This window comes from Loxodonta africana, chromosome 24 (assembly GCF_030014295.1).
Source record: "Loxodonta africana isolate mLoxAfr1 chromosome 24, mLoxAfr1.hap2, whole genome shotgun sequence".
Lineage (NCBI taxonomy): Eukaryota > Metazoa > Chordata > Mammalia > Proboscidea > Elephantidae > Loxodonta > Loxodonta africana.
Genome location: NC_087365.1, coordinates 15796404 through 15811216, shown reverse-complemented (window position 1 = coordinate 15811216; position 14813 = coordinate 15796404). Strand labels below are relative to the sequence as shown.

Here is a 14813-nt window from a genome sequence, read left to right as displayed (position 1 = left end):
TATATCTCTGTGTGTGTGTGTGTGTATATATATGTAAATATATATAAACCAACAGGTAAATAAAATGTGGTACATGTATACAATGGAATACTACACAGTCAGTAAGAGAAATGAAGTCTTGATACATGCTACTATATGGGTGGAGCTTGAAGACATTATGCTGAGTGAAATAAGTCAATCCCAAAAGGACAAATATCATATGACCTCACCTATATAAAAAGACAAGAACAGGCAAATGTGTAGAGACCAAAATTATTAATGCCTGCCAGGAGCTGGAGGGAAGAGAAAGTGGGGGCAGTACTGCTTACAGAGGACTGATTTTTGGTTTACAATGATGAAAAAATCACATTGATTAAGGGTAGGGTTGCACAACTAATTAATGTAATCGCTGTCAAAAAAATTGTATACTTGGAAGAAGTTGAACCGGCAAAAGTTGTGAGACATATTTACAACGATTTTAAAAAAGAGTAGCTGCTGAGTCTGTTTATTTACAAGAAAACATCTTATGGGATTTGATTATTTGCTTTCAAGGTTTAGGGTCCAGCTTCATGAAATATCCCAGTTAATTGGCCTAGTAACGTGTTTAGAGCTTCTGTTCTACCTCCTAGCTTATTGTGTTGTACCTGGGGTTTTAAATGCTTGCAAGTGGTCATCTAAGGCACAACACTTGGCCTGTATTCACTTGGAGCAATACAGGAAGAAGAAGAGTCAGGGATAAGAGGAGGAAATGGAATGTGTGGCTAATTGCCTCCATGAACATGCTTCCTTTGCCATGAGACCAGAAGAACTGAATTGTGCCCAGCTACTATTTTTTACTATTACCGAACATTTTTAAGATTCTATAGAAGAATCCTGATCAAAAGGGGGAAAATATAGAACAGAATTTCACATTCCCATGGAATCCAGTTTTTCTGGAGCCCTAGAGGCTGGATGAACCCCTGAAACTATTACCCTGAGATAATCTTTAAACCTTAAACTCTAAACCAAAAATATCTCCCGAAGTCTTCTTAAAACCAAACAACAGTTTAGCTTAACTAGTAAAAAATGGCTGCCTTGAGCATTGACAACAGCAACTCAAACGATTAGATAGGAAACTTAGGGGGCAGTGAGTTTATGTTAATAGGGGAGGAATAATTTAGAAAATGAGGGTAAGAATGGTTGTACAACTTGAGGAGTACAATCAACATCACTGAATCGTACATATAGAAATTACTGAGCTGATGTATGTTTTGCTGTGTATATTTTCAACAAGAATGAAATAAATTACTAAAAGAAATAATTTCTTGGGGAGCAACCTGGATACCATGACAATGTAGAGAAAGAGAGTCTATACCAAGAAAAGCAATGAGATTGATGGTCAGTCCAGGTGGAAAAAGAGGCCTTTCACGGGAAAGTGCACTTTTCTCCTGTGAGGAGTAAGAGAAACCTTTTCATGAAATTCTTCGGGTTTCTATATTAAAGAATACTTTTTATACTAAGAAATACTCAGCCTTTTATTTTGTCAATTCATAGAACCTCAGAATGTGAAGGGACTTGCACTACAGCGATCCACAACAATCATACAGTACACATCAGGCACCACCACACTTTCTGTAAGGGAAGTTATAGAAAGGGTTGAATTACCACTGCCCCTGAGGATGGCCTACAGAAGAATGGATAAATACACTGTGGTATATTCATACAACAGAATACTATATAGGGATGAAAATGAACACCTACTGCCACATGTGACATGGATGAGTCTAACAGGCATAATGTTTACTGAAAGATAGCAGGCACAAATGTATATATTCTATGATTCCATTTATATAATATACAAAAATAGGTAAAAACATCATGGTGCCAGAAGTCAGGATAGTGCTTAACTTTGGAGGGCACAGAGATGGAGAGGGTACAAAGGGAGCTTTGGTGGTTTGTGAAGATCTATTTTTTTTATCTAGGTGCTGACTATATGAGTGTGTTCACTTTATGACAATTCATCAAGCAGCTAAAGTTATGATTTGTATACTCTTATGAATGCATGTATACTTCAATTAAAAAGATAATTAAAAAATAATACATTGAGGCCCCTGCTAGCTTATATGGAACCTTTGTGTGGATTTTCCCTCTGGATGGATAAATTAGAACAAGGCACCCTGCAAGTCTGCAGAGGCAACCCTACAAGTCAATGACTTGGTCAATGGAGGGAGTCTGGGTTTCATTCCCACTGGTACCCCTGACCCATTGACCATTGAGCCTCTGCTGTCTAGTCGATTCCGACTCATAGCGACCTTACAGGACAGAGTAGAACCGCCTCATAGAGTTTCCAAAGAGCGCCTGGTGGATTCGAACTGCTAGCCTTTTGGTTAGCAGCTGTAGCTCTTAACCACTACACCACCAGGGTTTCCACACTGGTACCCCTAGCTAGATATAAACCCACATACCTGGACAGACATCTGCAAATCTGCAAAAAACTCATTTGACCCTCCTTCCCCACAGCTTTACAAAGAGGGCAGGGCAGATGTCCTTATTTTATAGATGAAGAGGTAGCGTGGAACATTAAGGTGGATGCACAGAGGCATGACAGCCTATAAGCAGAGGTGCCAGGACTGACTTCGAGGCCAGTAGCTCTTCACATGGTTTTTTCTATATTACTGTGTATATTGTTATGGGTCATCTCAACTGCTTTGGCCCATCATTCTTAATACTGAACTTTAGTAAAGGCTCTAGGTTCTAAGCCTATTTGAAAACTATGTACTTAAAAATTAACATTAATCTTTTACATGTTTACCTATGGAAAAGATCAGTAAAGCAGAGATGTTTAGATATAAACAGAGCATCCTAACCCTCCCACCACTTAAAATCATTGACTTAAGTGTATAAATCTTTTCATGTCTTCAGAAATGAAAGAGAAAGACACATACATAGCGTATATATGTCTAACTTACCTAGAAGTCTCTGCTTATTTTGCGAGGAGTCAGGCTCTGCAGGGCATCTGCAAGACCGGAGGACAATCACTCCCCCAAGCACGCCATCTTCACTGGCGAGGAAAGGTGAACCTAGACAGAAATGGCTAGTAGTCATTTTTTAGTGAATTTTAATTTTCAATTCTCATTTGATTACTGGAACAGATATGTGGTATGAACAAGACCTTGAAAGATATTATTTTTCTGACAATCACCATTGTTCCTACCTTGTACAGACTTGATGACAAAGCCAGGCTTAGGCCTGAACAGGGGCCATTTGGCAAAGATAGTCCCAGATGCCGCCAAGAAGACTTGAGCTGGGGAGTGAGTGTACATTACTGTACTCATAATGGAATTGGAAACACTACCAGATTAAAGGACCAAAACACAAATATAGGAAAAAATGCTCAACAACTCCCTTTGATCAGCTCTTAGGGATCACTTACCAGGCTCTCCCTGCTGTCAGGGGCAGGCCACCAAAAGCTTTGATTTACTACCTTAAATTAAATTTTAAACAATGAGCCACAAACTTTATTACAAAGATTTAAAAATGTTCCTGATGGTGTACACAAATAAGGGTGAAAATGTATTTCTACTATGAGAGTCTGGTGGTTAGAAATAGTCGGGTCTCCTTGAGCGCTCACACACTGAACTGTTGTAAGCATTTCGAGAACATTACATTTTAAAATCCCTCATTCTTCTTCCCCAAGGACATCTTCTTTGAACATCTGGCACCGCATGTGAGCACGTGGAGAACAAATGTAAAATTAACCCAAGCACTATCAAAGAAAGTAGTAAAAATAAAATCCAGCCAAATTAGATTTGGGGGAGCTTCTGGTTAAACTTAGATTAAACACATATATTTATCTCCACTCACTCCCCAAGCCCCAGTAAATGGATGGAAAAAGAAAAAAAAAAAAAAAAAAAGAAAACATAATCCAATAAGGACATAGAGAAAGGAGATGATGGTAGACAACAACAACAACAAAAAAATGGCTTTCTGGAAAAATAGAAAAAAAATGGGCAAGTATTTGCTCCCCTAGCAGACCTGTGCACGCTGAAATTTAAGTTTCAATGGGGCAGTAAAGCGGGGGGCACCTATAAGACAGTACCCCGTTCTGCCATAAATCCCAAAAAGGATCAGATATTAGAGGCTTCACGTTCCTCCGAAGGCAGGGGTGCAGAGTAGGGCTCAAATGAAGATGGCTCGTTGACAATGTCTAAAAGGATCATCTAGACCAAGGTCAGCCAAACTTATAACCTGTCTGGGCTGCAGTCTGTTTTTGTACTGCTTGCAAGCTAAAAAATGTTTTTGTTTTTATATATTTGAAGCACTGTAAAGGAGGAGGAAGAACAGGAATAAGGGGAGGAGAAATAAAAGAGGAGGAGGAGAATATTTGACAGAGACCATTATGTGGCTCGCAAAGCCTAAAATATTTACCTTCTGGCTTTTTACAGAAAAAGTTTGACAACCCCTGATGTAGAGCCCCAGATTCCTGCCCAGAGAGAAAGCTCCTCCTCCTCAACTCTGGAGAGGCCAGGGTATTTACCTCTAGGGAGGCTGAACCAGAGAGACTTGAAACTTGTGGGCATCAAGCTCAGCCGGGGCAGGAGGAAGGCTCTACACTGAGAACAGAGGCTGAAGTAAAAGTCTTTTAGCTAAACAGTGAAATAACCAGCTCCCATCCTCACCGGCTCCCAGGGTGCAAGAAGTTAGGCTGATAGCTGTCAAAAAAGAGAGGAACCTAGACAGTTCCTCTCTGCGCACCCAACCAGCTCATGAGTAAAAACCTACTTGAGAATAGCTTGTCCTTGCCTGAGGAGCTTCTTGTAGGAGCTCCAGGTGGCAGTTGTTATTCATACACTGAAGGTATTCAGCTCAACTTCTTGGTACTTAATTATTAATGTGGACAAACAACCTAAGATGCTAGTTGTTTCAGGTAGGCCTCTGTCTTAGAAAAGACACCAAATCAAACAAAAAAAAAGTACCAAAGGGAAAACTTAGGCAAATACATTGAGCAAAAGTAAAAAAAAAAAAAAAAAAGTAAAAAGGGCAGATGTGAAATGAGAAGGGGGAAAAAAAGTAAGGAAATAAGAAGAGGCCAGAAGTTCCAATATGTGAATAATAGGAATTCCAGAAAGAAAGAACAGAAAAAATGGGAGGGAAAGAATTTAAAAGAAATATATCAAGAACATTTCCAAGAATTGAAAGATGAGTGTTCAGAGTAAAAAGACCCAGCACAACACATGAATAAAAGCGCCCCATGAAGATAGATCACTGTGAAATCTCAAAATACTGATGTATGATAAAGAACTCAATTTGGCCTTTGTGTCAGGTTCTTGAAAATAACCCTTACATAATAAAGGCACCTCCCCAGCATTATATAAAACCTTTGGAAAGCACCTAAAATGTGTGCAAATGAGTGGGGGCTACATACCACACTTGGTAGTTAACCTTAGGAAGGACGGGGAGCACGGTGCAATTCGTTGATTTGATTGATCATGACTATGAACTGAAACCCCAATCACGCATATGCATTGTTATAAAAGGCCCTGAACGGCAGTTAGGCTTCCCAGATTGGAAAGAGGATGGCATGTCCCTGTGGACAATGGAAGTCTAGTGCCCAGACCCCTGCCAGAGCAAGACTTGTGTTTCTTCATCTGTATCCTTTCTGGTTGTAATAAACGGGTAACAGTAAATATAGATGATTCTTTGTGAATTCTGTAAGTTGTATCAAGGAATTAATGAACCCACAGGGGTCAGGGAGAGCCAGCAGAAAGGCTGGCACTTGCCTATTTGGCAGCCTGAAGGGCAGAGCCCTTCTAGCTTGTGTATTATGACTTAGTGGGGTAGCTAATTCAGAGAAGGGCTACATGAGCCCTTACTAACTTATGAGTTCCAATTCAGCTCTGGGTGGCTGAATTCAGAGAACAGCTGCTCAGGCAGTTGATCAGAAGGACAGAGTTCTTCTAACTTGTGTGTTTTGACCTGGCTCAGGGTGGCCTAGGATGAGATGACCTGGCCCCAAGTGATGAGAGATGAGAAAGTGCCATGTGGGTGGCTGATGAAGAGGAATGGAGATGTGGGAAGGTGAAGCCTGGATCCATTTCTAGGTGGGAATTGGATTCATGCTGATATTTACAACCTAAACAAGTTAGCAGTAAAGGTGGGATTAGCCTACCTTGTCTCTTTTTTAGTGCAGTTAGAAGACAGTGCAATTAAGGAAAGAAAGAAAGGTCTTAAAAGTTCCAGATGGAGAAAAAGATCACATGGAAAGGAAAGAGATCAGAATGGTATCACATTTCTCAATAGCAATTAGTAAGATTACAGAAACTAGCAGATTACGAGGCACTGTCTTCAAAATGCTGAGGGAAAGTTATTTCCAACTGAAAATTCTATACTCACTCAAAATATTAATCAAGTGTGAAGGTAGAATAAAGCTCTACAAAGTCTCAAAGAATGTATTTTCTGTGTACACTTTCTCAGAAAGCTACAGGATGACTTTGCCTTGGCAAAATGAAGGAGTAAGGTAAATAATGAGGGAGGAAATGAGATCCAGAAACTGGAGATCCAAACAAGAAAGGGCAAAGGAGTTTCCAGATGATACACAGCTACACAGTAGGCTTACAGAATAAACTGGAGCAAGAAGCAGAGGAGGCCAGGAGAGGTATTGCCAACGGTGAAAAAAATTAAACTGACCGAATATATGTTGGATTTGAAATGATTGAGAACAGTGTTTCAGATTATGGGGGAAGTGTGGAGATGAAAAAGTGATTAGTATCAAAAAAAAAATTCAAGGCAAATATTAACTGCAGAAAAAATAAGAAGTTGTACAAGGAAATGGAATCACAGTATACTATGTGGCTCAGATGTGAACAGCTCTAGTCAGAAATATAAACTTTGGATACCGATGAGCCAAAAACCAGGATATAATATATTGAGGGCAGGAGAAGCACATGTAGGTTACATAGGCTTAGGGTTGGAGATATAAGGAAACTGAATCTTCACCTTCCATGGTGTAAAGATGATAATATCTAAATTTGATATCTAAATAATATCTAAAATTAAAAAATCAAGCACATTAATTTGAATTATAGAAGTACATTCTAGAAGCAACAGTTAAAACTGGTAGCCTCAAGTGGAGTGGAAACTGTGGTGGGGGTTGGGGGAGTAAAAGTGTTGGTAAAGGGAAATACTTATTTTCATTATAAGCCTGGAAGTACCATTTGTCTTTTTAAATCACATACATGCATTGCTTTGGAAATCAAATTTCTCAACAGCAACACAAATTTAAACTGTGTTAAAATTTTTAACCCTTAGCTCATAATGAAGGGGAAAAGGAGACAGCATCTCACACTCATTCAGAAATTATGCTAGGCCTCGAATCTCAGTTTGCCTGTTCTGAAGTTTACTTCTCAGAACCACTCTACCATGAGGCATCTTATTATCATTTTATAGATGAAGAACCTGACGTTCAGAGAGGCTCAATGACAAGCCATGACATAGATAAGTGAGGAATGTGGCTTTCCCCCATATCTCTGAACCCATGGTCCTTGCTTCTGCTGTAGCTCTGTCTCTCAGGAAATGGAGAGCTCTGGATAACTTCCATTCCAACTGCCTGCTGGATACCTCACCTCACCAGCACTCAAACTTCGCACCTCTAGAATTGTTTCTTTTTCCCACCAAATCTGGGAACTTTTTCTGGGTTCCTTATAAGCTCAGAACCCTCTACTTCCTCCTCATCCAACGCCTTAACACTTCAAACCACTTTCACATCCTGTCAGTTTTCCCTGTAATCGCATTTGTGCCTGCCCCTTCCTCTTCATTCCACTGACAAGACCCTTGATGTGCTCTCATTACTCCTCACTGGAAACACTGCAATAGACTCCAGTATGGTCTCCCTGCTCATGTCATTCACATCTCTAAGCTAATTAATTCAATAAATATGTATCGAGCTACTACCATGGTCCAGCACTCTTCTAGGCACCAGCAATACGGCAGTGAACAAAAGAATGTCACCTCTTACATTCTAGTAGCATTGGGTGATGGGTGATAAACTAAAAAATCTATAAGGAAATCCATCCAGAATGTTGCTAAGTGCTGTGAAGAAAATGAATCTCAGCAAATGATGGAGAGTATGATGGGGGTAGGGGCATTTTATATTGGGGGTCTGGGAAGGCCACTAACCATGTGAGGATCTGAAGAAAAAACATTCCAGGCAGATGAACGGGCGAGTGTATAAGCCCTGAGGTGGGAAGGGGCTTGATGTGTACAAGAAAAACAAAGGAGGCTAGAGTGGCAGGAGCCGTGGGAGGCAATGGGTGGGGAGGGTAGAACAGGAGTTCAGAGAGAGGCAGAGACAGGTCACGGAAGATTACAGAAGGCCTGGTGAGTACAGCAAGGAGTCTGGATTCTAAGTGTGATGAAAAAACAATGGAGGGTTTTAACCAGGACAATGATAGATTTTATTTGGGTTTGTAAAAGGTATTCTGCTATGCAGAATGGATCAGCAGGGCAAGTGTGTAAGTAGCAAGCCACTAAGAAGCTACTGTGGCAGTCCAGTTGAGAGATGATGATGGTGGCTTAGGGAGCCTGGTGGCAGTGGAGACTGTCTACAGAAGTTGGGTCTGGGACATATTCTGGAGGTAGAACTAATAGGGCTGTTGATAAAATGGATATGGAGGGTATGTGAAAGAGGGACATCAAAGATTATTCTAAAAAGAAATATGCACTCCAACTAAGTTCACATCACTAAATAGTTCGAAAACATTCAATGGTTTCCAACTGCCCACAGAATGCTAAGTCCACACTCCTTAACTGGACCCAGCCCTCTCCTCTCTTTCTAACCTTATCCAAATTGAACTTACTATACCCCATTCCATCAAGATTTTCACGTGGGCCCACTGTTGCGAACTGTCCTTCCTGGCTCTCTCCACACCACCCCCCGCCCCCCGCAGTAAATCTATTCTTCAGCTCCAGTGCCATTTACACAGACCTAAGTTCTCAGAGGTGAGGGTGTCTGATTCATCTTTGAATCCTCCTAGTGATCGGCAAAGTGTTTTTGCTTATTTGCCTGCCCTCCCCTCTCCCCAGTCTCCTCAACACACACACAATCCTGCCTACATCATTGCAGTGTGGCACTGAGGGTAACAAAAAATACATGACTGCTTGGAAGGGGGCAAGGGCCCAGGGCATAATGGAAGATTATGTATCAGGGCCCCTTGCCCCCAGTATGTGCTCATTCAATAATTTAACAAAAGAATGATTAAAGTATATTTGAAGATTCCATATTTTTCACAGGAAGTACTCAGATTTCATATTATCACTGTGAAGTAGAAAAAACACTGATTCACACAGAGAACCTTGTTTTGAGTCTCAGGGTAGCTGTGGCTAAGAACTATGTATTCTTGAGCCACACACATTAAAAATAAACAAACAAAACCATGCTTCAGTTTCTTCAATTGTAAATCATGGATATCTTTCCAAGGTGCTGTGAAGACTGAATTTATACATATGAACTTGATAACATCTTAGATGCTATTCAAACATTTGATGGTAGTAATGTTGATGGCAGGAAGACACTTCAGCATTTTGCTGGTTCCCAAAGGTTATACTGAACAAGATCTATTGCTCTATCTGCTTGGTTAACCTTCTACAACAGTTAGAACCGTGGTCAGCTGACATCTGGTGATGGTAGTGGTGCTAGGGTATCAACCTCCCAAGTTAAAAACAGTAAACCATCTGTGTATAAAAGGAAGCAGTGTTCCTTATTCTTATAATAAGAAAAAAAAAAACAAAAACCAAAAAACATGGAGTGACATGTTAGGAACTGCGTTAGGTGCTTTCTATACCCATAGAAGAAAAGTGGAGGCAAAAGTTAATAAACTAGTCAGTCTGAAGTTCTATTAACACATGTGCAAAGCTGCACAGAATAAGCATATACAGAAGATTAAGCCTCATTAACCACAATAAAATAGTCTCAAATGCATTCTTTAAATACCTAAATCTGTAATGGTGATGAAATGAAATTATAATTACAGATTGTAAGACACATTCACTGTGATCGAATGCATGTAATGTGAACATGCATTAACCCAGTTAAAAAAAAAAGCACATAATGTGAACACGCATTAGGTTGCTGTAAATCCATACTGTATGTAAGTTAGACAACTACTCATTATATTTGCGCCATAAGTTTAGGGATGAAAAATTTGAAGACATTTGAGAAGAGAATCACTACAAGTATTAAAACAGAGAAGTCAACGTGAATATTAACCCATATTCTTTGACTTCAAGTGAAAGAATTCCAATTAGAATGATTTTAAGGGAGAAAAAACAAACTTCAGGAAGGGAAGGGATGTGATAGACTTCATGAGGAACTGGAAAGGGCTTCCTCTCTGTGGATGGTAATGGCCATAGGTAGCTCCAGAACTGTATATCTGACAACTTTCACTACCAGAAAGACTTCTTCTTTTTATTAATTTTTATTTGAAAAATGCTCAGATCAAGTGCATTCTCAGTGACCATCAATAAGACCCAGGAGGATGGAGAACCGTGACTGGCCTGGCTTTGGACAGCAGTTAAGCCTGGAACAATCAACTGTGACCACAAGGCCTGTAGAGTAGGGTCAGCGATGGACAGACAAAATACAAAATAAATATGGATGTCCACAAAATACAAATGGAAAGAACATTGAGCCGTGGAATCAGGAAATCTGAATCCTAGATTTGGCACTATTTGACCTTGAACCTTGCTTCCTTTCCTCGTCAGAAAAATTAGGAGACTGCACTAATAATTTCTGATGTCTTTACCAGTTCTAAGATCCATAGTTCTAGGAGTATTTCCAGAGGCCCCTCCCCATCACTCCTCAAATATTTATTTTCCTGAATCACTGTCTCTCTAACATCCACTCTGCCATCAGTCCTACTGATTTCATAGTACATGGAGATTATTTTTCCAGCTACCTGATCTCTCAATTCCTTGACCACCCTCTTCTCTCCCAAAGATCTTATACTCTATTCTATGTTAGGCACTCATTCCCGTTATCATAACCTAGTTCTTGAGATGACTAACAGCTTTACCTCTTTCATAAATCTCACTGGTAAGTAGCTCACTATCCATCACCTATTAGCTCCCAGTGCACAACCTCCAGTGCCCAGACTCCAACAACTCTTCAACCTGTCCTCACTCTAGTCCTTATCTTGGTTAAGGTCCAAGATCACATCTACCCACAAGTAGCAACCAGCACTACCCGGTGCCAGGCAAGTCAAAACATTAAAGCTCCTTTTGTAAAACCTGACGCGATGCTTCCTTTTCAACACGTGAGAACTTATCAAGAGGGTGATTCTGTAGCCAGAAGGAAAATACTAGTGTCCTATCTTCTTGTTACATTTAACAAAGAATTTCTGTATTTAAATACATTTCTGTGCATTGCTTTCTGCTTTTAATGTCTATATGCCAATGCACTTGAATGCTGTTTTCTCTAGGAGGAATTACACATATATTGAGAAAAAGAAATATACTGACACACACAGTTTAGAAGTTAGGTTAACAAAAAAAAAAAAAAAGAAAAGAAAAGACGGGAGAATAATGAGTGTTCCCTACTGAAATCACAGACATCTAACTCTAAAAGAACAAGAGAGATTATAAATATTCTTTAAACACAGAGCAGGAAAACACTTTATACTTCTTAGGAACCATTTCTCTAAAGATGCATTTAAGTTATGTTAGCATAAATTTGCTGAAAAGCAAAGGTATCGCTTTGAGGACTAAGGTGCACCTGACTCAAGCCATGGTATTTTCAATAGCCTCATATCCATGTAAAAGCTAGACAATGAATAAGGAAGCCCGAAGAAGAACTGATACCTTTGAATTATGGTGCTGAGGAAGAATATTGAATACACCATGGACTGCTAGAATAACAAACAAGTCTGTGTTGGAAGAAGTACAGCCAGAGTACTCCTTGAAAGCAAGGATGGTGAGAATTCATCTTGCATACTTTGCACATGTTATCAGGAGGGGCTGGTCCCTGGGGAAGGACGTCATGTTTAGTAAGGTAGAGGGTCAGCAAAAAAGAGGAAAACCCTCAACAAGGTGGACTGACACAGTGGCTGCAATGATAGTTCAAGCATAGCAATGACTGATTGTGATGACGGCACAGGACTGGGCAGTATTTCATTCTGTTGTACATGGGGTCGCCTGACGGCACATAACAGCAGTATATCTCTTGTGGATGTGAAGCATAAGCAGAATGACATGAAGACCACATAGTATAATGACAGGAGCCAATCATTAAGCTCTGAAGTGTTAGCTCCATTAATGAGGTGACAGCATAGCCTGCCTTTTGAAAAAAAGTCTACAAGATTTCCTCCACCATCCTGTAAGATGTGTATTAAATACATTTTATCATTTGCTGTTGCCACAAAAATCCCAGTTGAATAATTATCACTATATTCATTTTATAGATAAGAAACCAGAACCAAAAAACCAAACCAAACCTACTGCCATTAAGTTGATTCCGACTCAAAGCAGTAACCCTATAGGACAGAGTAGAACTGTCTAGGGGTTCCAAGGACTGGGGTGGATTCGAACTGCCAAGCTTTTCGTTAACAGTCAAACATTTAAGCACTGAGCCACCAGGGCCCCATGGATTGACAAGAAATCAAAAGAAGGAAAAAAAGAACCAGAGACACAGAAAGGCAAATGGCAGGCCTACAGAAACATGAGGAAGTGGGCAGCGAGGCATTAATCTGCTGATCCAGGTCCTCTGACTCCAAACCCTGGGGACTACACCCGCTCCTAGCCAGCCCACTTCTCGCACAGTCATGGACGTCACACGGTAACAAGCATAGTCTTCAGGACCCCAGTTTGTAAGCAGGAGAGATGAAGGCCAGGGGGTGTGGAAAATCGGGTTCGGCCACTGGCACTTTTCAAATCCCTGACTGATCAAAATTCAAAAGACAGAAAAAGTCAACTTGTTTCAGGAAATTCCAAACTATAAGCTGAACCTAAACACATTAAGAGAGACAATCTTTAGATAAATTTATTGATTATGCTACCAATATTAGGAGCTGGAACCCAATCAAGGACTCCATTAAAGCTGCTGCTTCTTGGTTCAATCATATAGTATATGCACTTGATACTGTGCTAAAAAACTTCAGAATATTAAAAAAAAAAGTTTGACCCAAGATCTCTGTCCTCCAGGGAACAATTCAGCTGAGGTGAAAAGATAACATGCTTCAAAAAATCATAAAGCAATACAAGAAGGATCAAAAGGCATTTTCCTTTTCTGAATATTCTGTTCCAGCACTTTATCTGAGTGGTGGGATCTGGAATACACAAGCTCACACTTAAGCTAAATTGGTGAAGTGACAAATCCGAATCCCTGACAGAGGAAGCAAGTGAAGGCGCCCGAGTGGAGACTCACTTGGAAGCCAGTGGGCCTTTTCTGACCTTGGCTCCTGTGCTCTTCCTGTTAACTTTGACAAGGAAGATTTTCTGCCCTGGTGCCCTCGAGTTGCTTGAGGATGCAGAGAAAACCTTTCTGCCCCCAAGTTCCGGCTGCCACAACTTCCACCTCCAGGAGTGTCACAAGGCAGAAGAGGCCAAAATAAAGTCAGATTGGCAAAAAACAGGGTCCAGACTAGGCAAACTCTTCCCAGAGGAAATAGGATGGGTAGGTGGGTTCATACTTGCTTATTAATAAATACTAGATTAGGAGCCATGAATTACAACAGTAATTCACTTGAAAATATTTAAGAATCAACTCTGTCAAGCACTGTTTGAGCCCTGAGTATATAGGAATGAACAAAGCAAAATTCGTGGCAAGTTATCTACGAGATGATGGACAATAAACAAATGCAGTAAATGCTAAAAAGAAAAATTAAGGATAATAATGGAGATACTGTGGTACAAGACTATGTAATGAGAAGTCTCTGTCTCTCTCCAGGCCCACTCCACAGAGGTGACTATCATTAAGAGCTCCTTGTAGTATGTTCCTTTAAATTTATCCATACTTACACATACATCTTTTTAAATTTTTTTACTCAACGGTACCGTGCTATACAAACTATTATGCATCCAGCTTTTTTTTTTTTTTTTAATTCAGTAGTATAACTTGAAGACCCTTATATATCAGCACACACGAATTACTTATGTCATTCTAACAGCTAATATGTTCCTGGACATATATGCCATGATTTCCTTAACTATTTCCCTGATGACAGACATTTAGGTTGTTTCCAGTTTTGTTTGATTTTTGCCATTACGAGCACTGCACATCCGTATATGTTTACCTTTCATACACGTGTATCTGTAGGATACATTTCTAAATGCAAAGTTGATGGATCAATCAGCATGCCTATTTAAATTGTTTGTTATAATTTCCCAGATTTCACTGTCAAAGGATTTATACCCACAAGCAACAGTGTTTGAGAGTACTATTTTCCCATAACCTTAGGTATTAGTAAGGTTTTTTTTGATACTATCTGACACATGAAAAATGGTATCTCACTGTTGTCTTGATTTGCACTTATTTAATTATAAGGAAACTCTGGTGGTGTACTGGTTAAGAGCTATGGCTACTAACCAAAATGGTCGGCAGTTTGAATCCACCAGATGCTCCCTGGAAACTCTATGGGGCAGTTCAACTTTGTCCTATAGGGTCGCTGTGAGGCAGAATCGACTCGACGGCAATAGCAGCCAGCAGCAGCAATTATGAATAAAGTTAAATATCTGTATGTTTAAATACCTATTTGTATTTGTTTATCTGTAAGTTGCCTTCATAACCTGTGGCATATCAGCTGGTTGCCTACCTGTCATCTATTCCCTCTTTGTTGCTGAAAAATCTCTAATATTGTTCGGGGCAG

The 14813-nt window shown here is 40.0% G+C and overlaps 1 protein-coding gene across 5 annotated transcripts in view; it reads right to left on the bottom strand.

The window, feature by feature from the left end:
- The window catches only part of TASP1 (taspase 1), a 351413-nt gene that overhangs the window by 60474 nt on the left and 276126 nt on the right, over positions 1–14813 (bottom strand). For all 5 annotated transcript variants that reach the window (XR_002786162.2, XM_003411457.4, XM_064275770.1 and 2 more), the window contains one exon: positions 2928–3038. Coding sequence is in view for 4 of the 5 variants with exons in the window: in XM_003411457.4 (XP_003411505.1) it covers positions 2928–3038 (111 nt within the window). In the remaining variant the exon portion in view is untranslated. The remainder of the gene's footprint in view (positions 1–2927; positions 3039–14813) is intronic.